Source organism: Daktulosphaira vitifoliae, unplaced genomic scaffold (genome assembly GCF_025091365.1).
Source record: "Daktulosphaira vitifoliae isolate Bord-2020 unplaced genomic scaffold, ASM2509136v1 Scaffold_2, whole genome shotgun sequence".
Classification (NCBI taxonomy): Eukaryota; Metazoa; Arthropoda; class Insecta; order Hemiptera; family Phylloxeridae; genus Daktulosphaira; species Daktulosphaira vitifoliae.
In genome coordinates, this window is record NW_026099573.1 from 13,159,959 (window position 1) to 13,175,759 (window position 15,801).

A 15,801-nucleotide genomic window follows, 5' to 3' on the forward strand; every position below is an offset into this window, starting at 1 on the left:
TATTTTTATTTAAGAAGGTTCTATCTCCAATATTCAACATGAAAATAATCATAATAAGTAGAATTTATAAAATCTGATTGTTAAATATATATTAATATAGTTTTCATAATCAAAATACTTAGTTTAATATTTGTTTAAAATATAACAGAAAAATATACTTTTATTCAATGAAACAAGAAACTTAAATTATAAATATTTTTCATGGAAATAAAAGTTTTAACAAATTAAAAACCATAATAATTTTAGAGATCTCTAATTTTTGTGCTAAATCATAATTTATTTATCTATCTGAATAAAATTTGTAATACTTTTAGTTTAATTTTTTTTTTCAATTATTAATTTTAGCGAAGAGAAAGAAGCAAATATAACAAAAATAAATGAACAAGATGTTTCTGAACAACCTCTAAATTCTGATGATGTAACATCTGAACCTTCCACGCCTTTAGCTACTGAAGAAAATACTAATAATATTACAGCAACATCAACTCTTGCACCTCCTACAGAAGAAAATATTTGGCCTTCAATTGGTGATCTAAATAATAGAGTAAGACGTCTCATATCGACATGCCAGAGAAACTTCAAAAAAGAAGAATTAAAAATGGTTCAAAAAGCTAAGGTAAGTGTTACTTAATGAAATTAAATATTTTTGAGTGACAATTTTATATATTATGATTATATTTTGACATTATGTATTATTTTACATAGTAATACATCATTTGGATCTAGGCACTATTCTATCCTATTTAAAATTTCTAATATTTACTACAAACAGAATAATTATTAATTAATATTTACCATACTAGTTCTATAACAATTTATTCTATGTTTAATTATTCATAAATTATCTAATGCTTTTAATGTGAACTATTAAAATTCTATAAATCTAATGCATTTTAATATAAAATAAATAAATCATCTATACATAGGTTAGAATAGGTATGATATATTTTGTAATTTATATTTGAACTCTGGAACTCCAAAATTGGTATTTGTTTCTATGCAGGATGTGACCATGTTTAAATATGATCTCGGATCACCGAGATCTTATATGGATTCCATCAATTCATCACAGTTATTGCCGGTAATTTTTTTATGTGTGTCTTATGAATATATCCAATATCATTTGTTTTTGTTTTCATTATTATTTTAAACCAATCATTTAAGCATGACGCATAGATTAATATTATTAAATCATTTTTTGCAATATTCCATGGATTGAATTGTTCTTTCACCAATTATCCCAAATTATTTACTTGTTTAGTATGCATCATTTTATTTATTTTATTCGTTCAGTTTTCATTATTATTTATTATTATTTTTTGGTATATTATTTATATTTTTTTGTTGATAGAAAGTAGATCCACTGTAGTTCCCTTACATGATTATTTTTTTAAATAAATATTTAGTTTTTTAGGTCTTTTAACGTTTTCTATAATAAGTACAATTTTCTGATTAGTTCCTTCTACTTTGTCACTTTATCTTTGATTCCTCCCAAAACTTTTCATTGTAATTTATTTTTACTCTTTTCATTATTAAAAATATAGCTTTGTTTGGTAAAATATACATATGACAAGTATACCTTATATGTTAATCAATTTTACAATAAACAAAGTAATCAATTATTTATATTATTTCCTAGTATTTTTATAATATTTAAAGTTTGAATTAACATTTTTCAAAAATCAGTTATCTTTATCAAACTTAAATTTTTAATTATTTTTTGTCTGAAGAATACTTTTCTGTATTCGTATGTTACTATTGTTTGTATTATAATGTATTGTCAACAGTACTAGTGCTAGATATTGTGAGGGTCCAATGGAAAAATATTTTTGCAAGAACTTTTTTATTTCTTTGTAATAAAAAAACCTATCTGTTTTTACATTTTATCTATGTTTGTGAGCTCTAAGCAAGTGTATTAATTACATTGCCAAGATTTATTGATAATAATTTGTTATTATCATCATCAATGTGTAATTATGCCAAATACTTTATTTTTTAATTTAACATTTCTACTGTGAAAAATAATAGAAGTAAAATATATAGTTCAGTGTATTTTTCAAAATGATAGTTTTATTATATTGTTCATTTAAAGATGTGCATAATTATGCTAAGGTTCATAAAATGCCAATGAAATATTTTGTTATATCACAGAATAAATAACTATCTATTGATATCCCTTTAAAAGTGATCAGATTACACAATGTTGTTTTTGTTAAAAGTCTAATTTTGTCATATATTTGATTATATTTATTTATTTTCATTCACATTTTACATAGTATAGAAATATTTTCAAAGTATTAAATTGTAGAAGTATTTTTATGGTAAAAATTCATAATAGTTATTACTATGAATCTAAAGAGTAACATATTTATAATATTTTATGTTTATTTACAAGTCTAGGTGTACTATTATAATTTTAATTAAAAATTAATTTTTTTAATTTTTCATTTTGGTTAATATGTAAATTTAAACTTTTTAAGTGATGCTGTTTGATCTAGTTTAAAATATTCTGACTGAAATTTATATTTGACATAAATAGTGTATCAGCATAACTATAAACATAAAGTAATATTATAGATCAATGAACCAAGAATTTGAATTATTCACTTTTAAAAAGACAAAGTAATAGCAGTGTTTAAAATAAATATTACATTTTGGCTAAATTATCGAACTATTTAGAGAGAATAATTTTAATAACTAATTTTAAATACTTCAAATTATTTGGGTTTTATTCTAATAATCCAAATTGTAGCTAAATAGTTAAAATTTAAACTTAAAAAAACATATAGAGTTGTTATTAATATTTGATATTTTAATTTAAATTGTCCGATATTTTTCTAAATGTATAAATTATTCATTAGTTCTTTTAAAAAATATTCCTATTATGACTAAAGCATTGCTTAGCTATAGTTTGTTAGAAATATATTTATTAATTTATTGTAAAGTTTTGTTTTAATTAATTCACTAGAATGAATATATACCAAGTATTTTGATGTCTCTAAAATCTTATCTTTTTATTTCCATATAATTCAGATTAGATTATATATTATAACAACATCTTATAAATAAATTAAATCAAACCAATTAATGTACAGTGTACATACCACTAGCTTTTCTTAGCTTTGAAATTTAAGGAGAAGTTTTTTATGTGTTTACAGTAGATGTAATTTTGAAATTAGTAGTTATATAGTTGTGAATTGATTATTCCTACACTGTAAATACTTATTTAAAATGTTGGCATATTTATATATAGCTTTTACACACATCGTAGGCAGCTGCTAAACACTATTATTATTTAAACAATTTTTACATCAGTATTAGTTACTAAATAATGAATGAAATTTTTTAATATATGGATTTTCTGTGTAGTTGTTTTTGAATATTTGCTATAAATAATATTATTTTTTATGTTAAATTTAGTCATAAAAATATAATATTATTGTAGTTTTGTTGATGTAGATTATGTTTAGTTGCATGGATGTTTGTGTGTTTGTAGCTAGGAGAATCAACGTGCGCGGCAACGTCAGGTACAACCCAGTTATCAGGAGACGTTGCCAGCCTCCTTGGTACGGGACAGCCCGGATGGGACTGGCAACAACTTGCCATGTATCTTTGGGTTCGTATGAGAGTTAAACAAAATTATTTGGTCAAAGTAAATGATGGATTGCACTAACATTAGCAAATTTAATAAGAAATGATCTTAAATACAACTCTTGCTTATAACTGATTATCAAATTTTTAAAATAACTTGGTAATATACAAAATGAATACATATATTTTTTTTAAATTAAATAGAAGAAATCTTTATAAATAACCCATTATATCTAACTGTTATTAATGGTTTATTAACAAAAAAAAAAGAAAATTTATTGAATAGCTTTTGAATTTATCATTTTTATTAGTTTTAAAATATTGAATCATTATTAAAATATATTATATAAAAAATACTTAATAAAAAACAATGACTTTATATTTATTATCTAATGCTTATTATATAGCAAGGTTCTCTTATAGAATGTTATTTTAATAGATTTTAGACTTCTTATTTGAATTGCTTATTTTTAATTGCATGAAGCTTGTGTTTTTTTTTTTAAGTAATTATTGAGCTATGATGGGTTTTAGAAATAAATGCTTTTTTTAACACCTATTTTAATATAAAATCTAACCAATATGAATAATAAATATTTATCTCAATAAAATATAAAATTATAAAATACCTCAAATATTTTGTAAATTAATTTTTGTTTTGATTGTTTATGTTATGTATGTTTAAAAAATTAAACAAGTTAGGAATATGAATTAATGTTATATATCATGCTTATAAAATTAATGCTATTAGAATAAAACTACCAAAAACTAGTTATTTATCAAATGATAATTTTATATAGATTTTAAAATTTACTTTATTATTATATTAATCGATGATCTCATAAAAAAATTTATTTGATAAAGCTATCCATTTTAAGAAAACCTTTTTTTCCGAATTTTAATTTGACATAGTAATTTTAATAATATAAAGTATATAGAACTTACTTTATCATAGAATTGTGTTGAAAATATCATATTGATGCTTACATATATTTATATTACAGAAAAGTTAATTAATTTTTATAGACCTATAAAAATTGACTAAAAATGTTCATAAAGAGTTAATAATAATTTAATATCAAAATTATAACTTAAGTGTTGCATTTCAATGCTTTTTTATGATGATTAAGTAAAAAAATAAATGTGCGTCATGGGTTATATGTATAAAGCAAAGCAACATAGACACATGCTTTTAACAATTCTAAGAATTATTAAAGAATTTAATGAACATGAATTATATTTTACAATATAATTATATTATATACAATTACAAAAAAATTAAAAATCTGTCTTTTAATTTTTATCATACAATACAATATTTTTACATATTTCATTATTTTATAAAAGATAAGTATTCATATTTTCCAAAATTAGTTTAACAATTTAACTTTCTTTTTTTCACCTTAATCCCAACTACTTTGGGGTCAGCCTTTAACTTAACTAAATAATTTAATAAATAACTATGGTTTAATAAGTTAAACTAGTGTTTAGTAATTGTGGTTAATAAATTATTTAGTTTAGTACTGAAGTAAAATAAAACATTTTCCTGAGGAATTTAAAATAACAAAAAAAAATACAGTAAATTTTTTATGAATTCTCATATTTTCATTAATTTTTTTTTTTTTTTTTTTTTTTCATAAAAATTTACAATTTAAAATTTGATTTATTTTTATAAACCATATCAAATATTAATTTGTGAGAAAAAATGATTTTTAAGAGTAGATAATAGAAGTAACTCTTGAAAATGAAATGGGGTTCAATTATTTATCATTATAATTTTTAAGTTAATGTAGTTTTTAGTTATAGAGTTGATAGGTATTTGCAACATTGTAGAATTCCTATCTGTATATCATAGTAATATAAAAGCAATGCTAAAAACTACCACCCTGCTCGTTTCTAAATCTTTCAATGCTAATATCTCTAAAAGTAATACTACAAAACTGTTTATCGACCAATTCAAAATTTTGTTTAAATCATTCTTATGAATTGTATATGAACTTAATCCGCTTTATGATATTGGTCCGTTTGTGCATGAATAGCAATAACAGAGTTATGTGGTATTTATGTTTTTTAGTAATATAAAATATTAAAAATAGATTTTTTTTTTTGTAATTTATGATAGATAGTCCGAATTTATTCTTCCTTTTGACTAAAAAAAAAACCTTTTATATAGATAGCAAAAATTTATAATTAAAATAACTAATTAAGTAATAATTTCATGCTTAAAATAAAAAAAAAGTTTTCTTGAAAATTTGAAAATTTGTGTTTTAATTGTTTTATAAAACATTTTTATTAAATTTGAGACTGCTCAACAAGTCAAACCTAAACATTTAAACTTGATTATATCACTTATTAATCAAATAATTAATTTGAACTTTTCACTTTTTTTTGTGCAACTTCCAGTTATGAATTTATATCCAATAGGCAATTTTATAAGTATTTTAATACTATTATTGTTTGTCTTAATAGGTAATTAAAAACTAACATAATTGCTGTTAATTGAAAAAACATGTATAATTATCGAAAATTTTGTATTATTATAACATAATTTTGTAATAATTGTTATAATTATTTTTCCATCATAGTTATATTTAAATTAATAAAAATAAGTTAATCTGTTTCACGAATTGACATTAATTTTTTACATTAAACATGGTGATTTAATTAAATTTTATTTATTTACATTCATTATTTGTTAAAATTATTTAACTAATTTAAAGAGAGGATTACTACAAAATAGGAATTCATAATAATAATCATGTTGACAATTTTGTGAAAAAATTTCTACAACTTTTCGATGTAACATATCATTTGGTTTATATCCTGATAAAATCTTTCCTCTTGTTTTCATTAACGTTATCAAAATTAACTAAGTATTTATCCAAATGGAAATATAGATAATACAGTTAAATATTACAACCCAAAGTACGATAGTTTTTAGTAGACAGTTAACAATGGCTGCTTAATTTTTACTATTATTGTTTCCTAAAAAAATATTAATTACATTCTTAAATAAAACCCAAGCTCTTTTTAATATTTGTGGTGCAATTAAAAATTATTATCCTTTATGGAAATTTTTTCATTGGACATAAGTGTTTTGATAAGCAGATTGATATGATATAGTAAGATGATTTTTTGTCTCATGCAACTTATGTCTGGTCACAGCTGCTTTAACAAGTATCTTCACAGAATTCGTAAATTAGATGTACCAATGTGTGGCTAATGACTGTTTAACTGCCTAAGAGAGTTAGACAATGCTTTGCACACCTTTTTCCAATGCAAGACATGGACCAAAAACGGGATTCTTTGGAGTTCCAACTAGGGTTTTACCACGTTCTAAGCCTGGTCCATAGTGGACTTGATATTTACTGGGAGCCATTAGGTGTAGAGTCTTATTCAGACGTTTTCTAAAATAGTTATAATCTATAAAGAATCGGCCAAACTCTTGCAACAGAGGCAGACACAAATTAAAATTTGAATATTTTGTCACCAAGTAGAACACACTTTTTAAACAATAAAATTTAAAATAATTTTTTTTAATATACATATCACAAATGTATATATGATTCATATCAAATTACTATGTTTTCAAATAAATTAATATCTACTATATTATTTGTCTGCTACATTTTCACTTGCTATATATTGAATTCATAATTCATAATTAATTATTAACCTGAAGCACGAGAGCATGAAATAATTTTCTATTTTGTACTAGAATTTGTAAATATATTTCAGTGGTCTTAATTTAAGAGAGCTATATATTTTATTAAATTATTATTTGTAATTTTTCTCACTTTAAGTTATCATTTTACTAATATTTATGATTAATTTAATAAATCAACTGTAATTTGACTTTATGTTCAATAGAAAGTGGAAAGAAGAGAAAAATATGAACAGTTTGTTAGAGAGCGAGAACGCCAACGTTTAGAAATCAGTCAGAAAAAATGGACCCGAAAGGAAGAGCAAGAATTTTATAGAGCTGTAACTACTTATGGTGTAGATTATGATAGGTGACATTAATATTTTTATTTATTTATTTAAAGTACATAAGTATTATTATTAATATATTATTTTTTTTTTCTAGAGTATCAAAAAGTTATAATTGGACCAAATTTAAAAATGTTGCAAAACTTGAAAAAAAATATGATGATACGTTAACTGAGTATTTTCGTTCATTTTATGCTATGTGTAAGCGGTTGTGTGGCCAACCACTAACAAAAGAAGAGGGTAAGTTTATATATTTTTTTTCTTAATAATTTTTCTGAATAATTCAACTTTGATTACTTTTCAGAACTGTGTGATTTTCCAATGGAATTAATTAATGAAGAAAGAGCTCGTCGAGCTCTTGAACGTATAAATCTAATTGTAAAGATACGTGAAGAAACATTAAATCATCCTCATTTAGATGAACGCCTAAAATCTTGTCAAGTTTCTGCTGATGTACCAGATTGGTGGCAACCAGGGAAACATGATAAAGATTTATTGGTTGGAGTTGCCAAGTAAACCCTTATTTTCTACTTTATATCAATGATTTTTTATAACAACGTCCTTATGTACAATATATTTTTTAGGCATGGTCTTGGAAGAACAGATTTTTATATCCTTAATGATCCAGAGTTATCTTTCAGAGAAATTGTTCAGAAAAACTTACTTTCTGCAGTTACTGGATCATTTAATACTGAAATAATACAAACAAATAAATCTATTAAATCTGAGACAAACAAGTTAGATAATGCCAAAACAGATTTAAGTGTACCTAAATTACCTAAAGAAGAGTCTATTGAATTAGAAGTTAAAATAGAATTATCTGAAGAACAATTAATTAAAGACAAAGCTACAAAGAAGAATGCACTTGAATCAGATATCTCTAAAGAAGAAACTCTCAAATTAGATATTAACGATAAAGTGACTCCTCAACCTGCTGAATCTATAACAGTTGAAAACGAAACAAAAATAGAAGTTGAAAATACTAAGGTTGAGAATAATACTGATTCATTAAACAATGACGTGACTATTGTTAATATTGAAGACCAATGTACAAATATTAGTATTATAAAAGAAACCGAAAATAAAGTTGAAAATCATGATGAACCTATGAATGTTGATATAGAACTAGAAAAAAATTTTGGTTCAGGTGACATCAAGTCAGATACAGTCAATAGTATTGAAGAAATAAAAGAAAAAGAAACAATTTCTATGTCATTTAATGAAGATGATAATAAAAAGGCAAAAGATGAATTATTAGAAGAAGATAATAAAGTTGTCCAAGAAAATGATGCAGTTCAAACTGATACAGATTTTAGCAGTGCAGTTCAAAATGATGTTCAAAGTAATGTTGAAGAAAAAGAATTAAAGGGAGAAACTTCAACAGATGAATTAAACCTGAGTTCAACAAAAACTTTAGAACCCAAAGAAGAAACAATTACTCCTGAAACTGAAGAAAAAGAAATAGATAACACATTCATTCAAGCTAACAGTACATCTAGTATTACACCTAATGATGATTCAATTAAATCTAAGGACGTTTCAGCATCAGTAGAAAGTGTAGACAGGCTTAAAGCTATGTTTCCAGAACTAGAAGTCATGCACAAAGATATTTCAGCTATAGACAAATTACCAGTTCACAAACCTTTGCAACAAATTGATCAAACTATTGCTCATCTTCTAGCAACTAGTTATCAAAACCCCATTAAATGGCCTAAAGTAATTAATTGGAATTATTTAATTATGCTCAATATTATTATATTGTATAATTAACACTTGCTGAAAAAGAGCTTTAAATGGATGTGTAATTTAAGCACTTTGAGTATTTAGAATGACCCTACTTATAATTTTTTTTGAATTCAAACTTGTCTTTATATTTCCACTAAAAACAATTATTGTTAGATTAATAAAATATTAATGAAAGTAAGCTTTTAGTAATATCTTTATCAAATTTTGCCATTATAGAAATTTAATTAAACTAAATTATTTACTTTTTAAAAATTATTCTAAGATTGAGTTAATAGTAAAGGTTCTTTATTTTTTAAACTTTTACACACTTTTTAAGAGTTAAGAACATCTTATGGTATGATTATAATTTTAACCGATTAACTTTTATATAAGGTAACTACTTTTTTTATCTTATTCTCGTTTAATATATTCTTCTTTAAATAATATTAAGATTTAAATTTTCTCCTTCTCAATAATTGCTGTATCATTTTTAAAAAATGCTTATAAAAAAATGGAAATAAAAGATTATTATCAAGTTTTAATCATACTATGTATTGCAAACTTTAAAAAAATATAATATTTCAGGGTATATTTAATTTTTAATTAGGGGTATAAAAAAATTAATTATGTTTGTTCTTTTTATACCCTTATAATTTATTATAATATATATATATAATTTTATTACAGGAACATGCTTTAGTTGTTCGTTTGCAACACATAGTTGAGTGTGTTGAAACAGGAGAGTGGCCTGTAAGTAAAAAGTTTTCAGCATATGCCCAAAATCCTAGTGGTATTTGTGGAATGGGAATCGATGATTCTGACAATGGAACTAATAAAAGAGAATTAGGGCAAGTAAATGACCATTTAGGCATTTCTGAAATTCATAATGATCATTCTTCACTAAGAAGTAATATTATGATAGCCCATTCAAATGTTAACTTAAAAAGAAAAAGACATATTGCTATTGATGTGGAAACAGAGAGAGGTTTGAAAATTCAATTTTTAATAGAATAAAATTATAAAGAATATTAACATTTTTTTTTTTTTATTGCAGCTAAACTTCATGCATTACTCAATACAAATTCAATTCCTGCACATCCAACTAAACACTCTGCTCCTATGTGGGACCAAACTGATGAATCTCTTTCTGAAGACTCAAGGTATATTATGGAAAAATAATACACCTAATTTTATAAGTTTTTAAAAATAATTTATGTCATTAGGCGATCAACTCCAGTCCCTTCACATATTCAACCTCCACCTGCTCATCAACAGTCACATAACTCATCATCAAGATTATTAAGCATGGCGTATGATCTTAAATTTTCAAATGCTCCAAAAACACCTACTACTGTTGCTTCTGCTGCTACTCCACCCCAATCTACAGGACCTATTGATTTATCTTCTGGGTAAAAACAATATTAAATAATAGTTTAAATCAAAGTAGCTTTAATGTACAGTTAAAATAAGAAACTAATGATTTTTTTTTTATTATTATTATTAATTTAATTTATTTGAAAAAATACATTTTAGTGTCTAGTATTTTAATATATTAATTATTATCATGACTTAAACTAACTATGAAAATTTGTGATCTTTATAATTTTTCAATAAATATATATTTTTTAATTTTTTAGAAGTATACCTCAAATAGGATGTATGGATTTAAGTTCTGGACCTAGAATTTCTTCTGTTAATGAAGTTCAGGATTTTTCTATGCCATTTAAAAATAAATCTTCTCAAAATGTTACTCAGTCCTCTAACTTAAGTACACCCCCAAAAAGTAAATTAGATGACATGTTGAATAAATTAATGCAAAAGAAAAACTGTGTGCGAAGCTCATCATCTAAAGTAAGCTATTGATAAAATCAATAATTTTACTAATATTTGTGCTTAACAAATTTAATTGTTTTTTAGACTTCGGAAGAACAGCCGGTTGTTGGAAAGGAAATGAAACGACGTAAGTTGGATGAAATTGTTTTTGGTTTATCTGCTGCTAAAGAACAACAATCATCATCAACAGAGCAAAAGAAACATTCAACATCATCACCTTCACATAATTATTCCACATCATCAAGTAAAACACAACAAAGCTTATCTCAACAATTAGGTTCTGCTCATAGACAGTCTAGCAAGTTAGATCCACTTGCAGCATTTTTGTCATCACAAGTACATGAACAACAATCCAACTTATTGAAACAACATACAACTTTACAACAACAACTTGCTCAACAACAACAAGTAGGATCAACATATATGTATTCAAGAAATGTTTATTTATAAATATATATTATCGATATTCCAGGTTTTGAAAATGTCCCAATCTTCAGGAGCTTCTTCAGTTTCGCAAAGCCAAAGAAAAATGTATGAAGCTATGATGGATAGTATGGCTAAAAGTACTGCAGAGTATTCCGGAAAATTAAATGCATCTACATTTTCCCAAGAAGCTAAAGTGAACAAGTGGCTTGCTGAACAAAATGCATTAATGACAGATCAGCAAATGTCTGCAGATTTTTTATCAGCGCCTAGAAGACGAAGACCACGAGTAGATCCAACATTATTAGATTGGAAAAAATTAACTGGAGAAGAAAATGTATCGGTTATTAATAGAACAACTGGAAAAAAGGTAATAAAATTATCAGTATTATTGTAATTTTGAAAAAGTGAAAATGGAGCATATACAAAGGATGTCAAAAAAGAATGAGATTTAGTTTTAATTGAATATTATCTTTTGTTTGAGTGATTATATTAGGTTATAAAATATCAAAAACAAGTCTACAAGCAGTTTAATATCATATTCAATACGTTTTTGAGAAACACAATGAAACATATTTAGTATACCTCTCGGCGTTTTTAAAATATTCTATTTGAATAACAAAATCGCCGTACTAAATTATTAGTTATTATTTTTTATATGACTATTATGTGGCTTATTACAACTTATTAGTAAGTAATACTTCTACTAGTTATGAAGTAACACTTGATTACTTTACTTTAAAATGTTGATCACATTATATCACATGCAATGTTCCCTTTATTTTATCAATCTCACTACTGTAGTTTAAATAAATAAAAATAAAAAGTATATTTAAATAAAAAAATATATATTTAACTATACCCTATTTCAACTATTCTGTGACTCAGTAAATTTGTTCAACAAACTAATTTTAAACTGTAGTATCATATGACATAACACAACTTCTAGAAGTACACCTTAAACAGTTCCCATGAAAATTCTTAATAGTATTAAAAGTAGAAAATGAGGAGAGTGATGCAATTTATCCAATTGATTTTACTTTTAAATGTAATTATATTTATTTTTTCTTGGATTAAAAAAAAATTTTGTTAAGAAATTTAATCTCATTCTTTTTAGAACAATCGATGTAACAACAAAAAATGCAATTTATCATAAAAGTGTGTCTTTTTTATAATTAAACATTAGATATTATTAATTTAGATCTAATTGAATTTGATAATTTAATTTTTGTGCTACATCAATAAAATATAAATTAAAGGATAAAAATAATTATATTGAAATGAGTTTATTTTTGTTAGAATTATGAAATAGAAAACTAAACTAATCTCTCGAATAATTAAATTTATTAACTGGGCTAAACAAATAAAATTTTAGTAATTCATATAATTAATAAATTAATTAATTATAATTTGTTTATTTGATAATTGTTAACTGATTAAATAAAAATTAAATCTAATTTATAAAATGTTTAAGGTACTTTTAAAAAATTATCCTGATAATTTAGTTTAATAACTAAAATTTATTAGAAATCTGAGATATACACATTTGTCTCAGATTTCTATTATTAATATTTTTTTTACCTAAAAAAAAATTAAAATAAATTGGAACTACTGAAACGTATAAATATATTTTTTTCAATTGTTTGAACAGTTAACAGGAACAAAAGCTCCTCAATTAAAAAGAATAGGTCAGTGGCTGCTGGAAAATCCCTCTTATGATGTTGACCCTAAGTGGGCTGATTTAGTTAAAGAGCGAGGAAATTTAACACATGATTTACAAAAAAGATTACCACAAGCAGATCGCAAAAAAGGACCTGGAAGGCCACCTATGCAAACCGGAGAACACACTAGTGCTTCAGGTCAATCCATCTCTAACAATTCACCTTCTACATCTATGGCTCCTAATTTGTCTTTTCCATCATTAGCATCTGCTGGACTTAGTGGAATAAATCCATCAACCCTCCTATCTAGTTTATCAATGGGAAATTTCGATCCTAAAAATAATCCCTTATTGATGCCATTTAGTGGTCTTTCAAATATTGGTGCTTTAGGAGGTATGGGAGGCTTAGGTAATATGAATTTGACAAATTCATTGTTTGCAAATCTTGCTGGCTTAGGTTTGCCTGGACTTGCAGGTTTAGATCCATCTAATATGAATGATGGTTCTCTCTCATCCCAAAGCCAACAAACAAACTCTAAAAATTCAAAGTCTAGAAAATCTGAATCAAACGCCAAAAATACCCCTTCATCATCATCATCATCAACTAATGTACCATCTAGCTTATCAGGATCATTACCATTTTTCTTTCCTAATCCTAGTATGTTGTATTCACCATTAGGATTAGGTGGATTAAATCCATTTACACTGCAACCGGGAGCTATGTCTTCTGCTTATGATAGTCTGTCATTATTAAATGGTAGTTTAAATGTTTCATCACCAAACACTTCTCAAGGACTATCGCGACATAAAACTTCAAGTAGTCGTAGTCAAAATCTAAATGCCAGTACTGTAACTTCTTCTAGCCAAAGACAACCAAGGACTAGCACGCACCATCTGCCCTCATCAACTCCTAGTCCAGCTGATTTACTGGAAAATTTAACCAGGGCTAGTCGCAATTTAGCTCACACTGACATGTCAAAAAATCGAAATTCTCGAGATGTTGATAATTTACGATCACTTATGTCAAGTATGCCTCCTTTTAATATGTTAGCAGCTGGAGCATTAGCTAGTAGTAGTGATTCTAAAAAAACTAGAGAACAAGAAATGAGAGAAGCTCTAGAAAATCTAACTAAAGCTTCGCCAGAATTATTTGCTCGTTCATTACCTGATGATAAAAAGTTTAGTTTTCCATCTATGGAAGTGATTGAAAAATCATTAAAAAGACCTGCTGAACAAAGTTCATCTTTAGAAAGACCCAGTAAACGTACTAAAGATATGATATCTCCTATTACAATACCAGTTCCACACACGGTAACAACAAAATCTACAGGAAATAAAGAAAGTTCTTCGGAGCCAGGCATTGATTTGTCAAATATGGCAAAAGCTAAATCTCCAGAAAAACACAAAGAAAAAGTTGAAAATTTAGCTGCATCTCAATTCAAATCTGAATTAGAATGTGATTCTCAAGTGGATAAAATTGATGACAGTATTGATATGACCAACCAAAAATCTAATACACCTGATGATAATGACGAGAAAAATGAAAATAACAAAAAAAGCAAAAAAAGTAGAGTTAAAAAGTCTTTGAATGATGAGAATGTAGAACGCAAAAATCTCCGTAGTAATACTGGTAAATATTCTGGAAGATCAAAATCTCATTCTCGATCACCATCTCCTTCAGTTTCATAAGTCTTATCTATTTTATTGTGAATACCATTTGTAATATTATATATAAATTATAAAACCATTCCTAGTATGTAATGTGCTAGTTTAGCATTTTTAACATATATTTTTTTTTATTGTTTATTTTTTACAAAAATTTGTTCTTAAAGTATTATTAATAATATAGAATTTTAAGAAAATTTTCTTTACTAGATTGATGTTTAAGTTTTTAAATAGATTTTCATTTTATCTTAATATTTATGACTAAAGCTCAAATTTAATATTTGAAACATTTTTATAGAAAATAATAATTTTTTTTACAGTAATCTATTTATTTAAAAATGAATAATGCAGCTATTGTATAATTATAAACATAAATATGAGATATTTAGTATTATTGTAAATAACCTTCATTGCTCTCTAAAAACGTGTTATTTTTATTACTATTATAAATTATTATTAAAAAAAAAAAAAATTGTTTTAAGAAAATTATCTTTGGTTTTTATTTTTTATTTTGTTTAAGTGATTTTTTTTTTACACAACTGTGATAGTGTATTTTCATTTAAATTGACTTAAAATTATTATTAAGGTGTATTATAATCATTTTGTATGCTTATTTTACAAAATTTGTGTTAAAACTAAAGAAAAAAATTGATTTGATATTCCAATCTAATCAACAAACATAATTTCCTTCTCAATTAAATGAAAATTTTAATAACTTATTTTTAAATTTTGCTCATTTATAAAGCATCTTTTGCAAGTAAATAAATACGCACATGAAATGTAACAAGTTTTTATTCATACGTGTATACTGTTTATTTATTGATTACCTGATCCTTGTTAGTAATTTTTAGTCATTATGTGACTCCTATTTCATTGAGTCACTTTTGTTTTTTTATTTTATTGTATAGTCCATACTC

At 24.7% G+C, this 15,801-nt stretch overlaps 1 protein-coding gene across 3 annotated transcripts in view; it reads left to right on the plus strand.

Moving 5' to 3' along the window:
- LOC126899388 (chromodomain-helicase-DNA-binding protein 7) overlaps positions 1-15,261 on the plus strand; it is a 34,702-nt gene extending 19,441 nt beyond the window's left edge. The window contains exons 28-40 of one of the 3 annotated variants that reach the window (XM_050674267.1): positions 346-616; positions 1,004-1,081; positions 7,459-7,601; positions 7,676-7,818; positions 7,883-8,090; positions 8,163-9,294; positions 9,991-10,288; positions 10,358-10,463; positions 10,527-10,712; positions 10,941-11,154; positions 11,221-11,544; positions 11,609-11,929; positions 13,211-15,261. In XM_050674267.1, coding sequence (XP_050530224.1) covers positions 346-616; positions 1,004-1,081; positions 7,459-7,601; positions 7,676-7,818; positions 7,883-8,090; positions 8,163-9,294; positions 9,991-10,288; positions 10,358-10,463; positions 10,527-10,712; positions 10,941-11,154; positions 11,221-11,544; positions 11,609-11,929; positions 13,211-14,908 — 5,122 coding nt within the window. In that variant the 3' untranslated portion in view covers positions 14,909-15,261. Of the gene's footprint in view, positions 1-345; positions 617-1,003; positions 1,082-3,496; positions 3,617-7,458; positions 7,602-7,675; positions 7,819-7,882; positions 8,091-8,162; positions 9,295-9,990; positions 10,289-10,357; positions 10,464-10,526; positions 10,713-10,940; positions 11,155-11,220; positions 11,545-11,608; positions 11,930-13,210 lie in introns of all 3 variants that reach the window. The other 2 variants (XM_050674266.1, XM_050674269.1) reach the window with 2 other exon arrangements.
- The last annotated feature ends 540 nt before the right edge of the window (positions 15,262-15,801 follow it).